The sequence below is a fragment of the Notolepis coatsorum genome (genome assembly GCF_963971535.1).
Source record: "Notolepis coatsorum genome assembly, chromosome: 15".
Classification (NCBI taxonomy): domain Eukaryota; kingdom Metazoa; phylum Chordata; class Actinopteri; order Aulopiformes; family Paralepididae; genus Notolepis; species Notolepis coatsorum.
Window position 1 is genome coordinate 96,671,440 of NC_140179.1, and position 21,936 is coordinate 96,693,375.

Sequence of the window (21,936 nt, forward strand, 5' to 3'; positions counted from 1 at the left end):
GAGGGGGCGTTTATAATTCCGTGGGCAGCGTTATACCAATCATCTAATGTGGGTCAAATGTTGATAAAAGCAGTTAGTATCGAAGATGGTAACGTTACACGCTGAAACTCACCCCAGTCTCCGCGCGCCGTTGGGCGATCATCGTCGAGTAGAAATTTTATCATTATGGGATATATTATTACCCGGTCCATCTCCAGCTTGTATAATGGTATATACGTCCAAATCATGTTGTTTATCGAGTTATTGGCAATCGATCGCTATGTAGAGTGACGAGCTAGAATGCCGGAACCTATCCCGAGTGGCCGGAAGCAATACGGACATGTAGCACAACCTCCACTGTGCTTCCTGTTAAGCGGTTGCGCGATCGGCCACCAGATGGCGCTCCTGAACCGCCAGAGAGCTCAGTGGGTCCTGCTGGTGGTTCTCAGACCAGCGGAGGGACATTATGGATCAGATCGCAGATTTTTGAAATATTGATATAAAGACGACGTACAGCGTCCCCCGGCAACTTTAGCATCGCCAGCAAAGACGTTGTAAATCGTTTTTAGGCAGTCAAAGTGTTAAATACAATTTAAGATTGTTTTTAAAAGTGAATCTTTTTAAGAATTGCTTTCAGAATGCTCATCAATGTTACTAAAACATCAATTTCACCATACCTTTAAAAAGAAAAAAAACACACAAAGTAAACAGAAGAAGTTTTGGATAACATGGCTGCAGTTTATAAATGATATGCCTTACACAGCCATGCTAACAGCAAAGGGCATCAGTCACCCCGTGTGGAATCTGCATTTTGTGAATCAGTCCACTATCACCGACTGTATCTCTGCCCTCATTTCACAATCTGGGATGTGTGGTTACAGTTATTTACTGGTTCAGCAGATCTGGAGCGAGCCTGAGAATGTGCTTCTTGTTTCACATCCATCCACAAGATGGACCAGAGGAGACAGAACAACATTTGCTACTCTGTGTTCGTTCGACCGTGTTCCAAATAACTATGCCCTGTAGTAGTGCTTTGCAGAAATGAAAAGCTGTTACGAGGTTATATGTCCATAATTTCAAAATCCAGTGGGTGGTTATATTGTCAATGCAGCCTGGTGTTTCATAAGTCGTAAAATTTTTCTGAAGTGAAAGGAGAACTTGGGCAAGAGTGAAACCGGGGTTAGGCAACAGCCTTTCATTGAGAGGAGACACCTGTATGGTCTTGTCTGGCACACTGGCCTGCTGTGGGCCCGTTCATTCAATTGGACCTTTAAGAAACAGATTCCTTCTCACTCCAAGGTAAATGACATTGATGACATTATCGGTGACCTCTCGCACGGTCAGAACCGAGAAAGGCACGCGAGAGAAAGGAATACTTTTGAGCAGATTTAGTCCGTTTTAGAGTCGATGTATTTTGTCTACTAGTGAAATATTTTCATTGTTATTATGTCGTTGCAGTGCTTATATAGCCTTTCAGACTTGCAGTGGCTAGATTGTGAACAATGTGTTGTTGTTGTTTTTTTTTATCTTGAAGTTGACATAGTGTTTGTCACTCGATTGAGTTTACTTTGACACATCTCGTGTTTAATATACACACGCTTCCTCGGTTTATGTATGTTTTCTTTGCGGCCGCTGTCGGACAATATGATTGGGGTGATATGATTTGTTAGGACGGCAACACAGCATCGCTGATTGTCTCTCGGATTTTATTTGCCTGCTGCACGTGTGTGTGTGTGTGTGTGTGTGTGTGTGTGTGTGTGTGTGTGTGTGTGTGTGTGTGTGTGTGTGTGTGTGTGTGTGTGTGTGTGTGTGTGTGTGTGTGTGTGTGTGTGTGTGTGTGTGTGTTTGATTAAGTAAAAGAGACAGAGAGCAAGAACTACACACAGCACGTGTTTCAGAGAGAGAGAGAGAGAGAGAGAGAGAGAGAGAGAGAGAGAGAGAGAGAGAGAGAGAGAGAGAGAGAGAGAGAGAGAGAGAGAGAGAAAGTCTGCTTCTATATTGCATTCCTCGTTTTAGTGGCCAAATGAAGTTAGGAGGACCCAGCTGTCCTCTCCTGTGGTAAACTCTCTGTCACCCAACCAGAAGCATTAGAAAAACAAACTGAACACCAACCAATACGTGCTCTAATCCTGAGACAATATTGCTGTATGGAACCATGTTTAATATTGAAACAGGATACAGTCAACTCAACTGTACAGTATATCGTCGGCTGATGGGAGGATACTAGCACAGTCACCAAAAAGCAGCTGGAAACAGCTGGAAAGGAAGGAGGGAAAAAGTGGCAAATGTCATGATCCGATATTGCTCGCTTTGATATGAAAAGATGAAAAGTGGATCCGATCCAGCCTCCATATTTACTCCCCAATAAGTGGCAGACGTGTCGGTATGAAACAGCTTATTGTGTGGCTGCTCTGTACAGCCGTGATGGCCTCTCGACGGGAAGTCAACCTGCCACATCTGTGCTATAAGTATAGAAGGAGAACATCTATACCTGCTGCAAGGGTCACACACTACCTGTTTCAGCAAGTGACCTCGGAGAGAGAGAGAGAGAAAGAGAGAGGCGTCTCAGGCATCAGAATCATTGTCACAAACAATTCAGACTCTGTGAGATTTCTATCTCGGTCGTGTCCTCTCGTTGGTGTGTGTGTCTGTGTGTGTGTGTTTGTGTGTGTGTGTGTGTGTGTGTGTGTTTGTGTGCGTGCGTGCGTGCGTGCGTGCGTGCGTGCGTGCGTGCGTGTGTGTGTGTGTGTGCGTGTGTGTGTGTGTGTGTGCGTGTGCGAGCGAGAGTAAAACGCCACTGTGTTTTCTTCACACATGCACAAGCCTGCCATTGTGGCGGCCGGCCTCAGTGACTGAAGCACCATTACCTCACAAATCGAATCAAGTCTCCCCCCTAAGTGAGTAACAAGCATGTCTCCTGCATTTACAGTACAGTGAGAGAAGAGGGGCGAAGAAGCCGAGCCGGGGACAAGCCTGTGTGTCACACGGGGCAGATGGTGGCGGGCATGGCCTTGGCATCCCTTCCTGCCCCACTTGCTCGCTATCCGTGGCTGGGGGGGGGGGGGGGGGGGGCATGTTGATTGGGGTAACAACTGGCATCTTGTTTGGCCTTGAGCGGGGCCAAGATAAGAGTCCCCTTCAGTGGCTGGCGACAAGTCAAGTATTGTGATGATGAGTCCTCCTCCTCAGCTATGTGGACACAAGTGCTGAATAAGAGCAGCGCTGGCTGACGTGTGGAATTTAATGCTGAGTTTTACTGCGGTATAAAGATCCCTCTCCATAGCGAGAGTCTCTTGTGTGTGTTTTTTTTTTGCAGGGGGGCTGCTTTGCGATGGGGTTGACGCTCACCCATAGAACTTTATTAATCTGGGCCTTGCTTAATAAAGGATACCCTCTGTCCCGGCTCCACGGTGGTAGAATGCACTTCCCATCACGGTCAGGACAGCTGAATATCATCCAATGTTCCACCATCGACTAAAAACACACTTGTTCAATCTGAATTGATATATAAAAACATCTTCTTACTGTCTTCTACTATTATGTACTATGATACTATGTTGTCTATACTACATTTACATTTACATTTAGTCATTTAGCTGACGCTTTTATCCAAAGCGACTTACATGTTCTGTACGACAAGCCATCAGGAAGGGCACAACTCTATCAGCTGAGCAACAATGTTCATCAAAGTGTTGAGTGCTACAGTGTAGGTTAGTTTATTAGGACAAGTGCATGACAGCAAGGTTAGTTAGGGTTAGATCTTTTTTTATTTAATTTTTTTTTTTATTATTTCAGATAATGGTTGAATAAGTGCGTCTTTAGTCGACGGTGAAAGATTGGACGGGTTTCGGCTGTCCTAACTGGGGTGGGTAGTTCATTCCACCATTGTGGGGCAAGGACTGGGAATAGGCGACTTCTCTTTGATGACCGTCCCGGAGTTTGGATAGGAGTAGGTCTGAGGCGGCCAGAAGATGCAGAGCGTAGGGGTCTTGAGGGTGTGTAGTTAGAGACCATTGACCGGATACTAGGTCCGCTACTGTTCCTAATTTATGCAAATGACATGTCGTCAGCTTGTGACTGCAACTTGTTCCTGTTTGCGGACGACTCAGCCCTGCTGGTCTCTGACAAGAACAAGTTACAGGTTGAAAAAACCCTCAGCTCAGAACTAGGCAAAATCTGCATATGGCTCGCTGATAACAAACTATCATTACACATGGGCAAAACAGAGTCCATTCTCTTCGGTTCAAATAACAAACTCAGCAAGACCGACAACTTCTCAGTTACAGTGGGTGACAATATTGTCACAAGGAAAGAAGATATTACCTACCTGGGTTCCATCCTAGAGGCAAATCTTTCCTGTGACAAAATGGCATCCAATGTAATAAAAAAAGTCAACCAACGAACTCGATTCTTGTACCGGATCTCCTCACTGGTAAACAAGAATACCCTGAAGACTCTGGCAGGAGCACTCATTCAAGGGTACTACGACTATGCTTGCACCTCATGGTACCAAAGCACCTCAAAGGCGCTAAAAACTAAATTACAAACATCTCAAAACAAACTGGTCAGACTACTGCTTGACCTTACTCCTAGAACCCACCTCACCCCTGCCCACTTTGACAACCTAGGATGGCTTAGAGTAGACGACAGAGTACAGCAACTTGCAATGGGCCTGGTCTACAAGATACACTACACGACCAAGGTACCCATGTACATGTCAAAATACTTCCCAAAGGTCAGTGAATACCACGATCACAACACCAGAGGGAGCTCCACAAATCATGTTAAACCCAGATTCGGCTCAAACAAGGGACTAAACACGTTTCGCAATTATGCCACATCAATGTGGAACGCCCTACCCAAAGCTGTAAAGGAATGTGAATCACTACCCACTTTCAAAAACACTCTCAAAAAACACCTAAGGGAGACTGCAACTCGAAACTGGCCCCTGTAAATGTCCGAACACAACCCCCTCCAATGTACAGTAAATTACCAAGTATGGTCTTGTCAATATTCCAATGTACAGTTTTGTTTGTACAGTTGTACAGTGTCCCCCACCCACCCCTCATACCCAACCTCCCCCCCACTCCTACCCCCCCCCCCCCCCCCCCCCCCCCCACCCACCCAACCACCTCCAATGTACAGTCCCCCCCCACCCCCCCCCCACCTACCCAATCCAATGTACAGTTTCTACGTCAAATGTATATACTCTTTTTTCTGGACTCTTTTTGTATCACAAACAGTACTGTATTTGCAAATCTGGTATGTCATAAATGTATAGATGTAGCAGTACTGTCTATCTGTATGTCATGTATGTCATATATGTTACGATGAATTGAAAATGGGGGACCCTGATGTAAACAAGACGAAAGTCTTTCTCTGGTCTGCATCCCCTTAACAATTGTATGTATTGAGCTGTACTGTACCCATTCTGCAATCTGTTAATAAAGTTTTCAATCAATCAATCGATACTACTATCTACTATGTACTATGCTACTATGCCTATACTACTACCTACTATGCTAATACGTCTATATTACTACCTACTGTGCTAAATATATCTATACTACTACGTATTGTGCTAAATATGTTTATACTACTACCTATTGTGCTAAATATGTCTATGCTACTACTGTATGCACTCAGAGTGTACAGTAGCACTCAAGCTTAGACAAAGGTGTACCCCTCCTGCTGACTTGTTGTACACAATTTGTACGTCGCTTTGGATAAAAGTGTCGGCTAAATTACTAAATGTAAATGTAAAATGCTAATTATGTCTGGTCCGATACATTGTAACCCCCGGGAATTAATTTGTCACATTCAGCAATCATGTTCTTTGATGCTTTCATGACTTGCAGTTGTGAGAAAATAAAGCAAAGGGAGTTATGTTTTCAAGTTTTCTGAAACTACTCTAAACTATTCTACAGTCAATGTGATGCCATGGATATTGGAGGATAGTGATAAATAGCCTCTGTTCTACTTTTCTCTCAACTTGATCTTAGACACTGTCATTAGTGACACCACCACCATAACTAGTATCACAACTACAACCATTGAGCCTATAGCTTGTTCCTCTTCTGATCTTAATTCTCCTCATTTAGTTGAGGCCAGTGACAGCTCAGTGTTATTATTTACAGAGAGAGTTAGCCTGAGTTCACAGAATTCAGGAAAACCTATAGTAAATAGAATGTTCTACACTCCATAAAAAACTGGTTCTTGGGAGGAAGTAACACAGATAGATTGCGGAATTCACACAAGATGATCGCTAACAACCACATTTTCTTTTTCCTTTTACAAAGCTTCCCAAAATACAACGGGCCATAAACTAATAAAGACAGCTACTACACAAGGACATCCTTTATGGGGACAGAGACAAGTGAGTTAGACACTTTAGACTGGGACAGGGTCTCAAGCATATATACTGATAATGGCAATAACTTTCAAGCAGGTCTGAAAATATAGTTTATCACAGTTATTCCTTGGAGGAAATGGACTGATAAATTTACTAGATTGACATTAGTCTGTGAGTGAAGAAGTGCGGGTAAAAATGGCAGCCGGGGGAATTACTTACAAAAAAAAAGAGAGTGGATGAACAACAGTCAATTGTGCTGCTTCAGGCCCTGGATGAGGCAACTGCAAAGGAGTCTGGGAGAAGGCCTCTGATTGGCTGGCCCAACAGAAAAGGGGCGTCCCAGATGCATGGGTGATAGAGGCTAAAGGCAGATATCCTGTAGTGATCAAACCAAGGGTGATCTGATGCTCCACTGTTTGAGGTGAAGGTGATTACCGCGCTACGCAACATAAAGGCTTACCCCACTTTAGGGCCTAATTAGGGTCACTTAAGGCCCTCTATAAGATACTGGTTGGGGGACAGGAGGGGCCAGACAGTCACTATCCAGCCGACAGATCAAGTAGTAGCAGGCAGCCAGACTTGGACCCTTATCTTTACGTTGACCTGCTGCTACAAATCAAAACAAACCGACCTGAAGATTAATTATTGTGTTCCTGAGAATGCCACACTTAACCGACTGTAGTTACTACACCATGCGGGATGCTACCGGAGCTACACACGTAAGCACACTGAGTTCAGTTTTACTTTGTTTACAGTTTTTTTTTATTTATTCAACTATTTACTTTTTATTGATTTATTTGTTTGTTTATTTATTTTTGTTTGTTTGTTTGTTTAACTGTTTTTTTACCATGTATTCTAATTAGACAACATGTGAGCAGACAAGCAAACTAATATAGTATGTCTGCGAGCACTATGTGTGTGTCATCTCAAACTACTATACAGTATGTCTGTGAGCACTGCTATGTTTGTGTCATCTCAAACTACTATATAGTATGTCTGTGAGCACTATGTGTGTGTCATCTCAAACTACTATATAGTAGTATTTATTAAATAATTATTAGTAACCTATACATAATACAAAAAAGTGTATGTGCCATTTGAATTCTGCTGAATTCAATGAATTTGAACCATTTATGAATTGCATTTTACACAGTTTTGGTTGAATACAATGTGCTGGAAATCACCAGATGATGCTCAGTTTTTACAGTGTATGTCTGCGAGCACTGCCATGTGTGTGTCATCTCAAACTACTATATACAGTAGTATGTCTGCAAACACTACTATGTGTGTGTCATTTTAAATAGATAAAACATTTTATTATACTTTATTTTTTTTATTGTGAGGTCATCTGACTTCACTCCAATCGTTCTACCGACAATTGTTCCTGTTCCAAAGTGATTTTGTTTAAAAATGAATAGCCCAGAAGAGAAATACAAAAACAGAATAACTGTGTATCTGTGTTGAGGAAGGTCAATGGGACACGTCTTGCTTTTGGCAAAGATTATTTGTGAATGATATCATAACGACAACAGAGATAATGTGACTTATCACTGCAGTATCAACGTTTACTCAAGCCTGCAGGCCACAGAATGCAGCTTTACAGTAACTCCGTTGCATATCGCCTGACTAACCGCGGGGGACGTTTTCAGACAACAACTGTTCCAGTGCTTGACAGAGATAAGCGTAGCCATTCACAACTAGCACTGATCATTCTTACATACATTGTCCTCTTTAGCCTTGTTTCAATCTGGCTAAAGTGTTTAATAACGTCGATTGCTCCTCAGTTGACCCTTTCACTACCACACTACAGAAAGTTAACCTTTCACTACCACACTACAGACGCGCGTCTGTAGTGTGGTAGTGAAAGGGTTAACCTTATGTAGTGTGGTAGTGAAAGGGTTAACCCTTTATCGTGTGGCAGTGAAAGGGTTAACCTTATGTAGTGTGGTAGTGAAAGGGTTAACCCTTTGTCGTGTGGCAGTGAAAGGGTTAACCTTATGTCGTGTGGTATAGTGAAAGGGTTAACCCTGTGTCGTGTGGCAGTGCAAGGGTTAACCTTATGTAGTGTGGTAGTGAAAGTGTTGACCCATTCTCATGTGGCAGTGAAAGGGTTAACCTTCTGTATTGTTGCAGTGAAAGCGTTAACCATTTGGTAGTGTGGTGGTAGTGAAAGGGTTAAGTTGGACATACTGTCTCTATAAACACCCGAATTCCCCTCGCTGGCCCTCGACTAATCTGATCCGGGGTCTGTTTCTGCCGCAGGTCCAGACCCACCTGGAGAACTCCAAGTTCCACCTGCACCAGACCCAGAGTCAGCAGGTCAAGCAGTACCTGACGCTGGGCTCGAAGCCGGGCCATGGCGCCACGCACCCCCACGGCCCCGGGCAGCCGCTAGCCGCCGTGCCCATCATGAGGAACGGACACATGCCGTCTGTCAGCGACAGCAGCAACCCTGACAGCCCTGTCACTCTGCTCACCCTGGCCAATCACGACAGCGAGGTGAGTGGACGGGAGGAGGATGGTCATTGGCTGAAAGGAAAAGGCGGGTCTTGGGGGGTTAATTTCCACTTTTAAATTCATTCCATTCAGGAGCGAGGAACCACTGGAGACCAAATATTGTTTCGTTATTGAATCAACCATCTTCTTGCATGTACCTGGATTTATGGAACTGAAAGGGAATTGACCTCAGATGTGCTTTGTAGTAATGGGAAAAGAGTTGCAATTGCAACAAAATTTACGAAAGCATGACCACAACCAGACACGACCATGAGTGTCGTCACCTATACTGCACTCATCACGGCTAATGCTTTATTTGGAAGGACCATAAAAAAAAATATTCTACCTTTGTCTCCCAGTAAGGAGGATGAGGGATCAAAACAAATCATCTAAACAAGCCTGTTATTGATCCTACCCCCCCCCCCCCCCATCTTCTCTCTGATGTGCTCATCAATATCTTCAGACATGCAGTCTGGGATGAGAGAACCCTCCCAAAGGAAGCTAGTTTGATAACAGATATTTGTTTTCCCGTCACCTATCTCACTTCAGATACAGTGGTGGAGGGGAAAAAATACCCACCTGTTATTGGATTAGACTCCAAACAGTCTACCCCCCCCCCCCCCCCCCCCTATACAAATATATATCAGAGTTTTAAAATGTGGTATAATCATCATCATCATCATCATCATCATCATCATCATCATCATCATCATCATCATCAGCATCATCATCATCATCAGTATGTCCATGAGTACCCTGTAATTACTGTTTTTTTTTCAGTTTCCAATGGATGAAGTTATTGACGACCTTATTAGTCTCGAGTCCGGTTTCAATGATGGCTTGGATTGCATGGAGTCAAACATGTTAATGCAGAACAATGTAAGTATGAATACTATTGTCACTCTAACATCAATGGACTAACATTTCAAACCTATATATATATATGATTTCAAACCGTTATATAAACTCGAAAGGCACCTGAGGTTTCCCTCATTTACAGTCTATTACAAACACATTGAAATAAGCATAAAAAAGGATAAAAATCACACAGCATATAAAATCACAACCACAAGACAACAAGACGTACATAAACAGGATATACATAACAATCACAGAGCAATATCTAATAGTGTGGAGGTCTCTGTGTGCATTTGTTCGTGCAGAAATACATTGTATTATTTATTTATTATTATTTTCTTATCTTATTGACATGGTGTGTGACGACAAGGAAGTTTTTTCCAAACAAGGTTGTTGAACTAATTATTTATTTTGTACCAAAGAGGAATAGGAACCAAAGGGTGGCTCCCTTCCACCCAAACACTGGTGTTCAGGCTCCACTCGCTTGGGAACGAGGGGACCTGTGTTTCAGAGAGAGGTCAGCTTAAGGTCCCAAAAGATGAGTCAAAGTTCACTCGGCCAGGGATCAGGGCTTAGGGACATTTCTCACATTTCTCAAGCAAAGACCCGCATTGCAGATTAAAACAAAGTGTTTTGGCTTTTCCACGACAAGTGTCACAATAGAGAGCTCATTAGAGTATATACACAGCGGTGAAATACTTGGAGACAATTATTGTTGGAAAACCAGTTGAAAGGGGGGTGGGGGGGGTGGGAATACGACCTTCGACAGTTAAAGGGGAACTATTTTACTATTTCTTTCACTATTTGGGCACTTTTACACAATTCCTGTGAGTCTATGAAACACCTCTGTAAGGTTTTTTTTCAAATAAAATTCATTGTTTTGTATTTCTAATCAAGTACTCAAAAACAGCATTTTTCTACCTCAAGATCTTAAGCCGTTTTGAGGCTGGGCTCCAACCACTGTGTGGCCTGGTGCCAACTGCCACATCAACTGCCACATTATTATGCAGCTGAGAAATCTCTGACATCACAGATATGCACATTTTCAGATGACTCATATTGTGAGAGGAGAATTGGAAGAATGCGCCAATATGAGAATTAGAGACATAGATCCTATTAATTATGTAATTAAAGTCCACATAGCTAGGAAACAATGCTAAACACTGAAAAAGGCCATTTATAAGATAGTTCCCCTTTAAATCAAAGTGTATGAGTCAAGTAGTGAGAGGGCCAAAACCAGATAAGAAGAAAATATGGCATAGGCATTCCCGTGAAAAAAAGGAGGAACTTGCTCGGCTGGCTCGGGGAATAACCAGTGCTGCTAGTAGAGCCGGGACGGAATTCTAACACTCTTGAGCAGAGTTCTGTGACAAGGAGAACCCATTGGGCTGAACATTATAGTAGCTACACCTGAGCCCCAAAGGCATGAGGCGTGAGACTGAAAGAGAATTTTGCCAAATGGCCGGGCATCCAAGCTCAGGAACAGCATTGAGACGAAGCCGGAGAGCTAACAGAGAGACCCAGAGACAGACAAGACAGACAAGACAGACAAGACAGACACGCAGACAGGCAGGCGGGGGGGACAAAGAAACACACTGTACAACACACACACACACACACACACACACACACACACACACACACACACACACACACACACACACACACACACACACACACACACACACACACACACACACACACACACACACACACACACACACACACACACACACACACACACACACAGATAACACACACGTTGCAATACACAAAGCTATTCTGTGACAGCGCAGGAAAGAGATGGAGAGTGAATAAGAGGGAGGGAGGACGGGAGGGAGGGAAGGAGAGGGGAGTCCATTGGTAGAGAGTGACGACGAGAGAGAAGGAAGAAGAGGGAGTGAGAGACGTACTCAGCCATTAGATTGGGCTAATGCAGCATAATGCTCCCTCCCAGTGGACTTGTTCAGAGATGATACCGGGCGTTAAACGGATCGATTGGTCCTAATTATAGTCATACAGCCGGCGTCACTGTGTCGACACGTCGAGAGGCACACATGGGGGATGTTGTGAAGTGAAAACAACAGGAGCCGTCGGGAGACCGTCGCAATGTTTCACTTTCTGATAAACCCTCGTTCCTCTCTGTGAGATCATGATGGGAAGTTGGCAGTTTCTACTCGCATGTCCTCTCCTTCCCACTTCCCCCTGTTGTCACACAACATGACCCCCGACGTTATCGCTTTCCACAGTCTAGGAGATGGATTTCACACACACACACACACACACACACACACACACACACACACACACACACACACACACACACACACACACACACACACGCCCACGCCCACGCACACGCACGCACGCACACACACACACACACACACACACACACACACACACACACACACACACACACACACACACACACACACACACACACACACACACACACACACACACACACACACACACACGCTAGATAAAATTAGCTATAGGCGACCCGGGGTCCATGGCAGCTTTTGTAGCATGTTCCCAGAAAGGCGCAGACACGCATTAGACACGGGTGTGTCAGCGCTGCGTGTCTCCACATTCCACGGCGGCCAGTGAAAGGGTGCCAGTTATCGCAGCAGGGCCCGCTGCGTGTTTTCCCATGAGGGACGACGGCCGGCGTAGGAAAACAGTTTTGCCTCTGTCTCGGCCTAGTTGACCCAGCTTGCCTTTTCATCCAATGGGGATGCTATTTTCAACACACAGCCCGTCTCTGTGTGTCGGGGGGGGCTATTTCAAGTTCGAGGGGTCCTAATAATGGTATGGTATTAGTGGACCGAGGCCCCGGGCCGGGTCAACAAGCCAAACTTCGAGATAAAGGCAGCAAAGGGGGGGGCTGGGGGTGGACGATAAAACGGACTGTAAAAAGTTGATGTTATATTATATATAATAATGATAATAGATTCAATTTGTACCGCACTTTATATTCGCGAGAATCTCAGAGTGCTACAGGAGATGTAGACAAAAAGTTAAATGAATAAAACAATTAAAATGAATGAAAACAATTAAAATGAATAAACACAATTAAAATGAATAAAACAACCAATGAAATGGAAGAACGTAAAAGTAAAATAAAATAAAATAATAATAAAATGAATAGAAGTAACAAATAAAAGTAAAAGAAAGATTCAGGCAAAAGCCTTGTTAAAAAGAAATGTTTTTAGGCCCCTTTTAAAAGCCACAACGGATTGCGGTGCTCTCAGGTGGATGGGGAGAGCATTCCATATTATGTCATAACTTGATATTATTAGTTGCTATGTAGGTGATTAAACGTTTTCTTTTTTTAAATCCAAAGTGCTGTGGAGAGGTTGGGTTTACCCATAAAGCACGGTGAGGGTTAGAGTTGCGTTTACCGGTGTATGGTGAGGATTAGGGTTGAGTTTACCCAGGCATGGTTAGGGTTAGGGTTAGGGTTGAGTTTACCCAGGCATGGTGAGGGAGACACGGGCACCCTGCTGCCACCTGATGGGCCTGGGGCCCATTTATATTAACTTAATAAATAAAGTTAAAATAAAAAATTAAATAAAGTTATTCTATGCACACTGCCAGCCAGCCTCCATCAGCGATGGAGAGATACACTTTCAATTTTGAAAGAGAGAAGATAATCTCCTGATTCAAATACAATTGAACACAAACGGTTCCAATGATATTTAATGTTTGTAGGCATATTATTTTCACACCACCAACAAAGAACTGGGTCCATTGTCTCTTATTCGGAATGGATTTGGTGCCAGCTGTAATTTCTGCCCGTCTCCTCTCCGACACTTGAGACCAAACGATAAATAACAATAGGTCGGTATACTAGAAATACACTTTTGAAAAAAATTTCCTATCCCTCTCTATAGTATACGTATAAATACAACGTTATACCCTGTGTTATCTTCATTTTAACGGTAAATAAGTTTTGCGGCTCCAGATTAACGTGATTTCATGCAGGGGGGGGGGGGGCAAAATGGCTCTTTTGATAGTAAAGGTTGCCGACCCCTGACATACAGTAGCCGATCCGTTCCAACTGCCTCCTCTCATTTTGTCACTTTGTTACTGCCCACTCCCTTTACCAGACTTTCAAGAGATTAAACAAGGGCTCCTTCCAGCTATGCCAAAGAAATTACTATTTGCTTTGTAGCTTTGATTGAAGTGTTTTTTTGATTGAAGTGTTTTGGATTTAAATGTGCTCGCAAAGTGCCTGCGAACTGATAATGTGGGTTGCCTAATGAGTAAGTGACTGACTCTCTCTCTCTCTCTCCTCTCTCTCCCTCTCTCATCTCTAGGTATCCCTCAGCGGCAGTATGCTGGATGTCTATGGGGGTGAACCAGGTATGAATGTCCCTAATGGTGGAATGAGTTCCACCTCTAACCCCACACAGCTCACTGTAAAAAAGAGAATACACAGAACTGATAGAACTGATATAAGTAAACAAATCAACCCACACATGTTCAAACATGTCTTCTCATCGATATATAATACAATTCAGAGTGTAGGCCATGAAACCCAGTCACATACTGTACCTGACAGTGCTGTATGCAAGGAGAAGGGCTTTTTAGCTGCGACAGCTCTACAGGTCAGTCGCTTGGTTGGTCCACAAATATGTCGCCACCTTCTACAAGTTTTACCCTAAGAGGCTGAAATTGAGTGTGTGTGTGTGTGTGTGTGTGTGTGTGTGTGTGTGTGTGTGTGTGTGTGTGTGTGTGTGTGTGTGTGTGTGTGTGTGTGTGTGTGTGTGTGTGTGTGTGTGTGTGTGCGTGTGCGTGTGTGTGTGTGTGGGTGTGTGTGTGTGTGTGTGCGTGTGTGTGTGTGTGTGTGTGTTTTCATGCCAGTTGGTTACTCAGGGGACATGGTAATAGGAGTGGCCTATCGCAAAAAGGTGGCAGCTATTGCAAATCCATGCTTGTTTTCTGAGAGGGCCCAATAGTGACACCCCACTTGCAGTAGGTCATGAATATTCGTTGTGAATTCTTCAAATCGTTGCAACGTGTAAATAAGTTGCATATATACTGTACATTACATTGCATTTCGTCATTTAGCACATACACTCTTATCGAGAGCAACTTACAGTGATAGTGGGGGGCCGTGTATGGGTAATTTGTTGTTTTCATTTCAAATTGATGCCAAAGTTTCGTTTTCACTACTAATTTGAAGGTAAGGGTCTATAGAACAATTTTGGTTCGAGTGTCAAGCGCTCAGATAAAAAATGGCCTCTAGGGGGTGTCGGCGGTTCCAAACCCCACACCACAGCCGTAGCAAAATATGGTAACTGTTATTATAACTTTTGATTGGATTATCCGATCTGAACATATGAGGTGTATATGGATTCAGGAGTAGTAACTGGTATTTCAAGCATATTGCCCATAAAAACTATATGTTTTCCGGTATCGGTGCATATCCACAAAAATAGACAGAGGATCAAAGGCCTGGTGAGATAAAACATCGTTTTTTTTTATTATCTTGACAATTTCACTCAGGCCCAACAATATTTTTGTTATTTTTATTTATCTTTTAACTGTGGCACAATATGGTGGTGAGTAACTGCTCAGACATTTGCTTGAATAACTCCTTGCACAATAGTTTAATAAGACAGTGGCTAACAAATCCCATATACATGTTTGTCTTGGAAATTGCTCTGGTCCAGCTAGTTCTCACATTTGCACTTGCACAGACGTGTGCACATCAACTTTGCCCTCATGCACTTGCACCGAGAGCAGGTAGTACAAGTGCACTTCACATCCAGATGTAATACATCCTTGGCGAGGGGCAGCGTGCATGGACCAATGGACCTGGATGAATGAATGAATGATTTTATTTGACATAATAATACAATACACAAGATGCATATACCTTTGGGCTGTCGTCCAGATGCTTGCTTGGAAGACACTCCTTTTGAGATGTTGATCCAAAGCATCACTCGTTGGGGGAATTCTCTCCACGTCCCTAGTCTTCTGTGAGAATAGCCTCATTCGGACAAGATCAACACCATTGTCCTCGCTTGGCTCGTTGTTGTACGGCCTACAGACAAAGTTTGTTCCCACTTTCAGACTTGGCGATGTTTGGAATGGTGTGTCGATGATAGTTGCAAATTCCTCCATGAGGAATGACACTTTGAGCATCAACTTGTAGCAGGATCGCTTGCCCTTGAACTTGAAGGAAGGTGTGCTGTCTGATCCAGTGAATGCGTGGCAGAGAGCCATGGCTTTGCATGTTGTCGTGCCCATGCAGGTTCAGGGCGATAGTGTTCATGGAGATCGTTCTGGTTCTCTTTCCAGCTTTGAAGGAGATCCAGATTTCTGCGGCTGCATTCAGAGCCTTGATGTGATAAAAATTACTCAGCAGTACGACAACATCTGTGTCTCCAGTATGCACCCTCCCAAGTGATGATGTTTGGAGGGCATGGACGAGATGTACTCTATAGGACATGAGTGTCAGCTTCCTCATGGTTGCATTGATCCATTGGTGGACTGTTTCCAACATGGTGGACTTGATCACCTGCAGTGATGTAGACGTCCTTGTCACCTGGGAACTGTCCATCTGTTAACAACTTATTTGACAGGAATGAGAACAGTTCTTTCTTGTTACACCTTGCGCAACTAACTCCTCGTCGACAGAAATGTCGCTACTTGTACTGGCTTCTATGATGTATAGCTACCAACAAATCTGACTTGGTACAGGAGTTGAGAAATCCTTCAGATGACAACGCCGGTGGGTATGGGGAAGATTTGTGACGGAAAAAACCCTTCCAAATCCCCCTGCGGCTGTCTCGCACAATAAAAGCTTTCCCATAGAGCTCTGCATGATATTTGAAGTGCTGCATTCTCAGCTTATTTGCTGTCTTCTTCTGTTTTTTCTTCTCATGGAACAACAGTAAGTTATTTCGCTTGATCGGTGCTGTCAGAAGTGTGTCATTTGATTCAAGCACACTCTTCCTGAAATTGTTGCTCTTGTCCCGTAGACTCGAGTTGATGGACAGATACGGCCATTGCTCAGCAACACCTCTATCAGGTCTTTGGTGTGTCGTTGAAATCGGTGCTGAGATGCAGATCCTTCCTTGTGATGAGGACGTTCTTCACAATCATTGTTTGTTCTTCACAATCAACTGTTGTTTACAGTTCTCATATCTAATTCTAGTTCTCCCCATATTTATTGTCTCATTTGTGTGAAATCTAATATAAGATATGCTCCAATCATGTTTATTTTATTTGTATTCAATTACTAATTCATGAAAACCTAGGTATGGGCACCAACATCACCATTCTAGTTTCAATAGAATAAAAGTTATGAAGTGTAATTTGAGAAAAATACAGAAATTGGCAGCAATCTTTGATTGAGAATATTCAAAACATCAATATTTGAACTCCAGTTGATTCCGCACACAGTATTGACTTACAATAGCAATACGAAATTATATTACACAGCAATTGTGTGAAAATTAAGACCTTTTCAACAATTCATGATTTCAATTGTGGCCATTTTGGAAAATGGACATTTTTTTTTGTTAAATTCAAACTGGTTTCTTGACACTCAAGATAAAAATGTTCTATAGACCCTTATCTTCTTATAGTGTCCAGGCACCCCACTATGAGTGGAACAGTGGAATAATCTCAAATTGTGGTTTCACCAACAGAAAGTAGCCAACATTACTGAGAGCTAATCACAGACCTGAGTCAATCGTCTGACAAGAGGCACAAAATAAAAGTTGCCTACAAGGAAGAAGCAAGCAATAAAAAATATATATAAATCACGAAGAAACTCCTGTTGTGAGGATTGCCACATCGCTGGGATGTTGCTAGCTAGGTAGCTAATGTTAGCTAGCTGCACTAACATTAGTTGGTTGACAGTGCGGTAGGCCTGCGTCTCTACAATTCGTAGCCGCATTTCTGCAGACCCCTCTCTGATTGGCCGAGCGCACGCATGCATGCGCATGAGGCGCGACAAGCTCCTCTAGCCAGGAGACGAAGCTCCAGAGAGAGAGGCTGAAAACCCACAGTTGTTGCCCGACGGATGGGAGCCGAATCCCGGATCCGAGTTTTCTGATGAATAGCCCCAAAACATGGAGGTCGCGAACGCAATTTATACGCATGGAAGTATTGATTACGCCATAACGAATCATTAAAAAAATATACCGTTAACTGGAATATGTTGTGTGTGCCTTTACACATACGTTGGATAGGATTGTCGCGGCTCATGCGCATGCGCACGCTCGGCCAATCAGAGAGGGGTCTGCAGAAATGGCCTCAACCAATCAGAGAGGGATCTGCAGAAATGCGGCTACGAATTGTAGAGACGCGGTAGGCCTACTGACGTTAAGTGTTGCCAAAGACAGGACTGGTAATGGCCAGAAGGCAACCACATTACAGCCAGCTCTCTCTGACCGCAGAGGAACAGCGCTCTGTGTGCGTTGCATTGTGGGACTCCTCGCATGACCCGCGTGGCGTCACGGCGGCTTTGCAAAAGTCCACCATTAGGGGTGTCTGGAAAAACACGTTTGTCGTCGGGTTTCTGTGTTGCTTCAGCTGTAGAAAACGTGTAGACTTATTTGTGTCACACAGCAAAAAAAAACAAAAAAAACAAAGGCCCCCTTTGAGACACTTCTTATGAATGTCATGCATCAAGCATAGGGGCCTAATCGATTTAGGAAATAGAAAGGATGCCCGAAGAAGTGTTCACTCTCAATGAGAAAATTAGTAAATTGCCGTCTTTTTCATTGGAGTGTGCAAGAGGGACAATGGGCTGTTACACTGAGTTTAAAATGTCCTGATTGAATCAACAGAGACAAATTGAGCAATCCAATCTAACGTCCCCAATTATGTAATTTGGGAGAATGTGGATTCGAATATTTATAGGATGTCTTGGCATTTTTGTCTCTAGCTCGGAGGAGAGATTAGAAAATTAACTAAACTGTCTTAATTGCGTAGTTTACAAGAGGACACACATCGCTTTCCCCCCGCAATGAGCCAAAGACGTGTGCTGCCAGCTCTGGCAGTGTGTGTGTGTGTGTGTGTGTGTGTGTGTGTGTGTGTGTGTGTGTGTGTGTGTGTGTGTGTGTGTGTGTGTGTGTGTGTGTGTGTGTGTGTGTGTGTGTGTGCGTGTGCGTGTGCGTGTGCGTGCGCGTGCGTGTGCGTGTGCGTGTGTGTGTGTGTGTGTGAGAAGGTCAGCCTCATGTCTGCAGGCTATGAACTAACACTCTGCCTGACCCCAAGTATCAACTCCCCAAAAATAGCTGTGTGTGTGTGTGTGTGTGTGTGTGTGTGTGTGTGTGTGTGTGTGTGTGTGTGTGTGTGTGTGTGTGTGTGTGTGTGTGTGTGTGTGTGTGTGTGTGTGTGTGTGTGTGTGTGTGTGTGTGTGTGTGTGTGTGCGTGCGTGCGTGTGTGTGTGTGTGTGTGTGTGCGCTGACTGGAACATCTGTCGTCCTTTGTGGTCGTTGTCTTTCAATTTCTATTTCTAAATCTGTGTGCGTAGCTAATCAATTTGTTTTTCTTTGTGTGTGTTTTTTTTTGCTTCCTCTTTTTGGACAGTGCACGACACAAGGGTGATGGCCAAAGAAAGGCAGAAAAAGGACAACCATAATCTGAGTGAGTGTCTCTCATGTCCCTTGTGTCTCTCACGTCTCTCTCTCGTGTCCCTCGTGTCCCTTGTGTCTCCCACGTCAGCCCTTTCAGCTCGCTCTGTGTTTATCAGCTTGCGTACCGCGCTTGGGAAAGTGACTTTCACTAATGGTGTCCATTACAAAGTTACCTCCTGTTGAAACTGAGGTCGGGAGCCGACCGCTGGCATACTCATCTTGTGTAATAATGTAATGGGATTGCTTTCAGTTACTTTCAAGAAAAGCACTTGAGAAATATTTATTCCGATTTGCAGAATACCATCCAACCGTATACAATATTTTTGTCCACATAGAATAATCGTTTACCTTCAACAAGGACACACAGGGGCGAATTCACAATGGCATTGCGCGGCTTTTTCTGACAGAGAAAGCGCAATGGGTGAAATGAGGTGGTACAATGGGCGGAACATGTTCCCCTTTTCTATGCAAATGAGCCTCGTCCAAAAACACTCCCAATTCCGAAAGGCCGGCGCAGTTAAAGCGACGCTCTTTACGTCTTCAGAGATCTGGTGGTAACTAAGCGCATTTATAAAGGGGGTGTCATTGCCAGCGTCTCAGGTGATCAATTATTGCCAGACGCAGGCATCGTAATGCCAAGCATGCCCGTGAAAGAATATATATATTTTTTTATATTGATCTTTTTCCCCCTCCATTTTCCTTCGATTTTCTCCCATCCCAATGTTAGTCGTTATGCCAATTCCCAATCCCCTTCCTGGTCGCTGCGCACTTACCCCCCACAGTCAGATCATCTGGGAGAGTGGAGGCTACCACGTGCTTCCTCCGACACACGTCCAGCCAATCAACCGCTTCTTTTCACCTGGCAGCGCGGATATTCTCCGAGAGGGCGTAGCGTGTGGAAGGATCACACTATCCCACTCAGGTCCCATCCGCGCTTAGCAGGCGCCCCGACCGAACTGTAGGAGTCGCTGTTTACAACGACCCGGACTCACCCCGCCAGCTTCTCCCACCCTCTAATACTGCCAATTGTATTAGTGTGAACGGCCAGCCAAGCTGGTGACAACCCCGGAGCTGTGAGCTGGATTCGAACAGGCGAATCCAGCTCACAGCTCCGGGGTTGGTGACGAACGCAATCTCCGCTACGCCACCTAACCGCTTGAAAGAATATTTCTAAGGAGAATATCACTTTTTGATTTAAGCGAGACCAAAATCATCCGGAGACACAGGATGCCAGCTCAAGCAATTCTTGATCTACTGGATGAAATCAAGGATGATATTGAGCCAGCCATCCAGAGATCCCATGCAATCTTATTTATAATTTAAATATTGTTATTTAACGTTGTCGGCTAAATGCTGGAAACACGGCCAATGAAAAGTTTATTCTGGAGTATATGATAATGCAGGTTCTATCATCTTAACTAAACATTAAATACAACTTTCTCACTCAAAATATTCATGAATTATAAAATATCTTCACTGGCACAGTGCTTAAATTCGGTATAAAGATTTAGCACTATGGACAGGTCTGCTCAAAATAATTTATTTGTGGATGACAAACAAATGCAATGACGAAATAAATGAAATACAATACGGAATAAACTAAATAAACCCATTTGGCATCTGGATCGCGAGTTGGAGGTCCAAACCCATCTTGCCCAACTGAATGGCAAGAACACGACACCTGCAGCCAAGAAACACATTTGGCATCTCATATCCCAGTCTGTGAGCGCAGTTGGGATATTCAAACGTGCAGTTTCGATTGCCAACGGGGGTGAAATAAAATTAAATGGGATATAAACTAAATTAGATATAGCACAATAGAATATAATACAATTATAATTAAAAATAGAATAGGAATAGAACATGACAAACATATGCAATGACGAAAGATAGTGACAAAACAAAGGATGCAATGTGCCATGAAAATAAAAATGATGCAAGCTCTATACATAACGAAGTAAACGAAATACAATACGAAATAAACTGAATACTAATGATGAAAAATACTGTTTTGTCTATGCCTCATTTCGGGTTATTTTCCCCCTTCCTGATATTTGCCAACAGCGCTGTCAGGTGCAGACTGCTCCGCGAGCAAACTGCGCTGGAGCAAATCAGGAGCAAATTGCACACCTATGGGCATGTTTACGGTAGTATCTCATCCACGCAATATCTTTAGTGAATAGCATGCAAAGACGGGGCAGATACCACGTGCAAAATCGCTGCAGTTTAAGGGTGCTATTAGCACCGGCGCAATCCATTATTTGTGAATTCGCCCCATAGTGTCATAGATGCAAAAGGCATGTCCAGTGAGCTGCCACTAGGGGGCAGAGCGGCTAATCGTGAGTGAGTTAGTGACGAACCGGTCTTATAGATGCGCTTCACATCTCAAAATGTTTCAGAGTAATCCGTTTGTCCTTTTCTTTTTTTTCTAGTAATCTTTGATTACTATGTTTTACAGTAACACTAACACACGTAATCTCTTACAATATCAGAGTGACTCACAATACCCCTCCTCTCTCTCTCTCTCTCTCTCTCCATCCAGTTGAACGAAGACGACGATACAACATCAACTACAGAATCAAGGAGCTCGGGACTCTCATACCAAAGTCAACGACCCGTGAGTTCACTTCTCATATCACACGG

The 21,936-nt window shown here is 43.7% G+C and overlaps 1 protein-coding gene across 1 annotated transcript in view; it reads left to right on the forward strand.

Annotated features, from left to right (window-relative positions):
• The window catches only part of tfec (transcription factor EC), a gene marked incomplete at its 3' end in the record, with an annotated part of 37,141 nt that overhangs the window by 2,036 nt on the left and 13,169 nt on the right, over window positions 1-21,936 (forward strand). Inside the window, exons 2-6 of the mRNA XM_084331102.1 lie at window positions 8,594-8,830; window positions 9,608-9,706; window positions 14,011-14,152; window positions 19,247-19,303; window positions 21,836-21,910. Coding sequence (XP_084187228.1) covers window positions 8,594-8,830; window positions 9,608-9,706; window positions 14,011-14,152; window positions 19,247-19,303; window positions 21,836-21,910 — 610 coding nt within the window. The remainder of the gene's footprint in view (window positions 1-8,593; window positions 8,831-9,607; window positions 9,707-14,010; window positions 14,153-19,246; window positions 19,304-21,835; window positions 21,911-21,936) is intronic.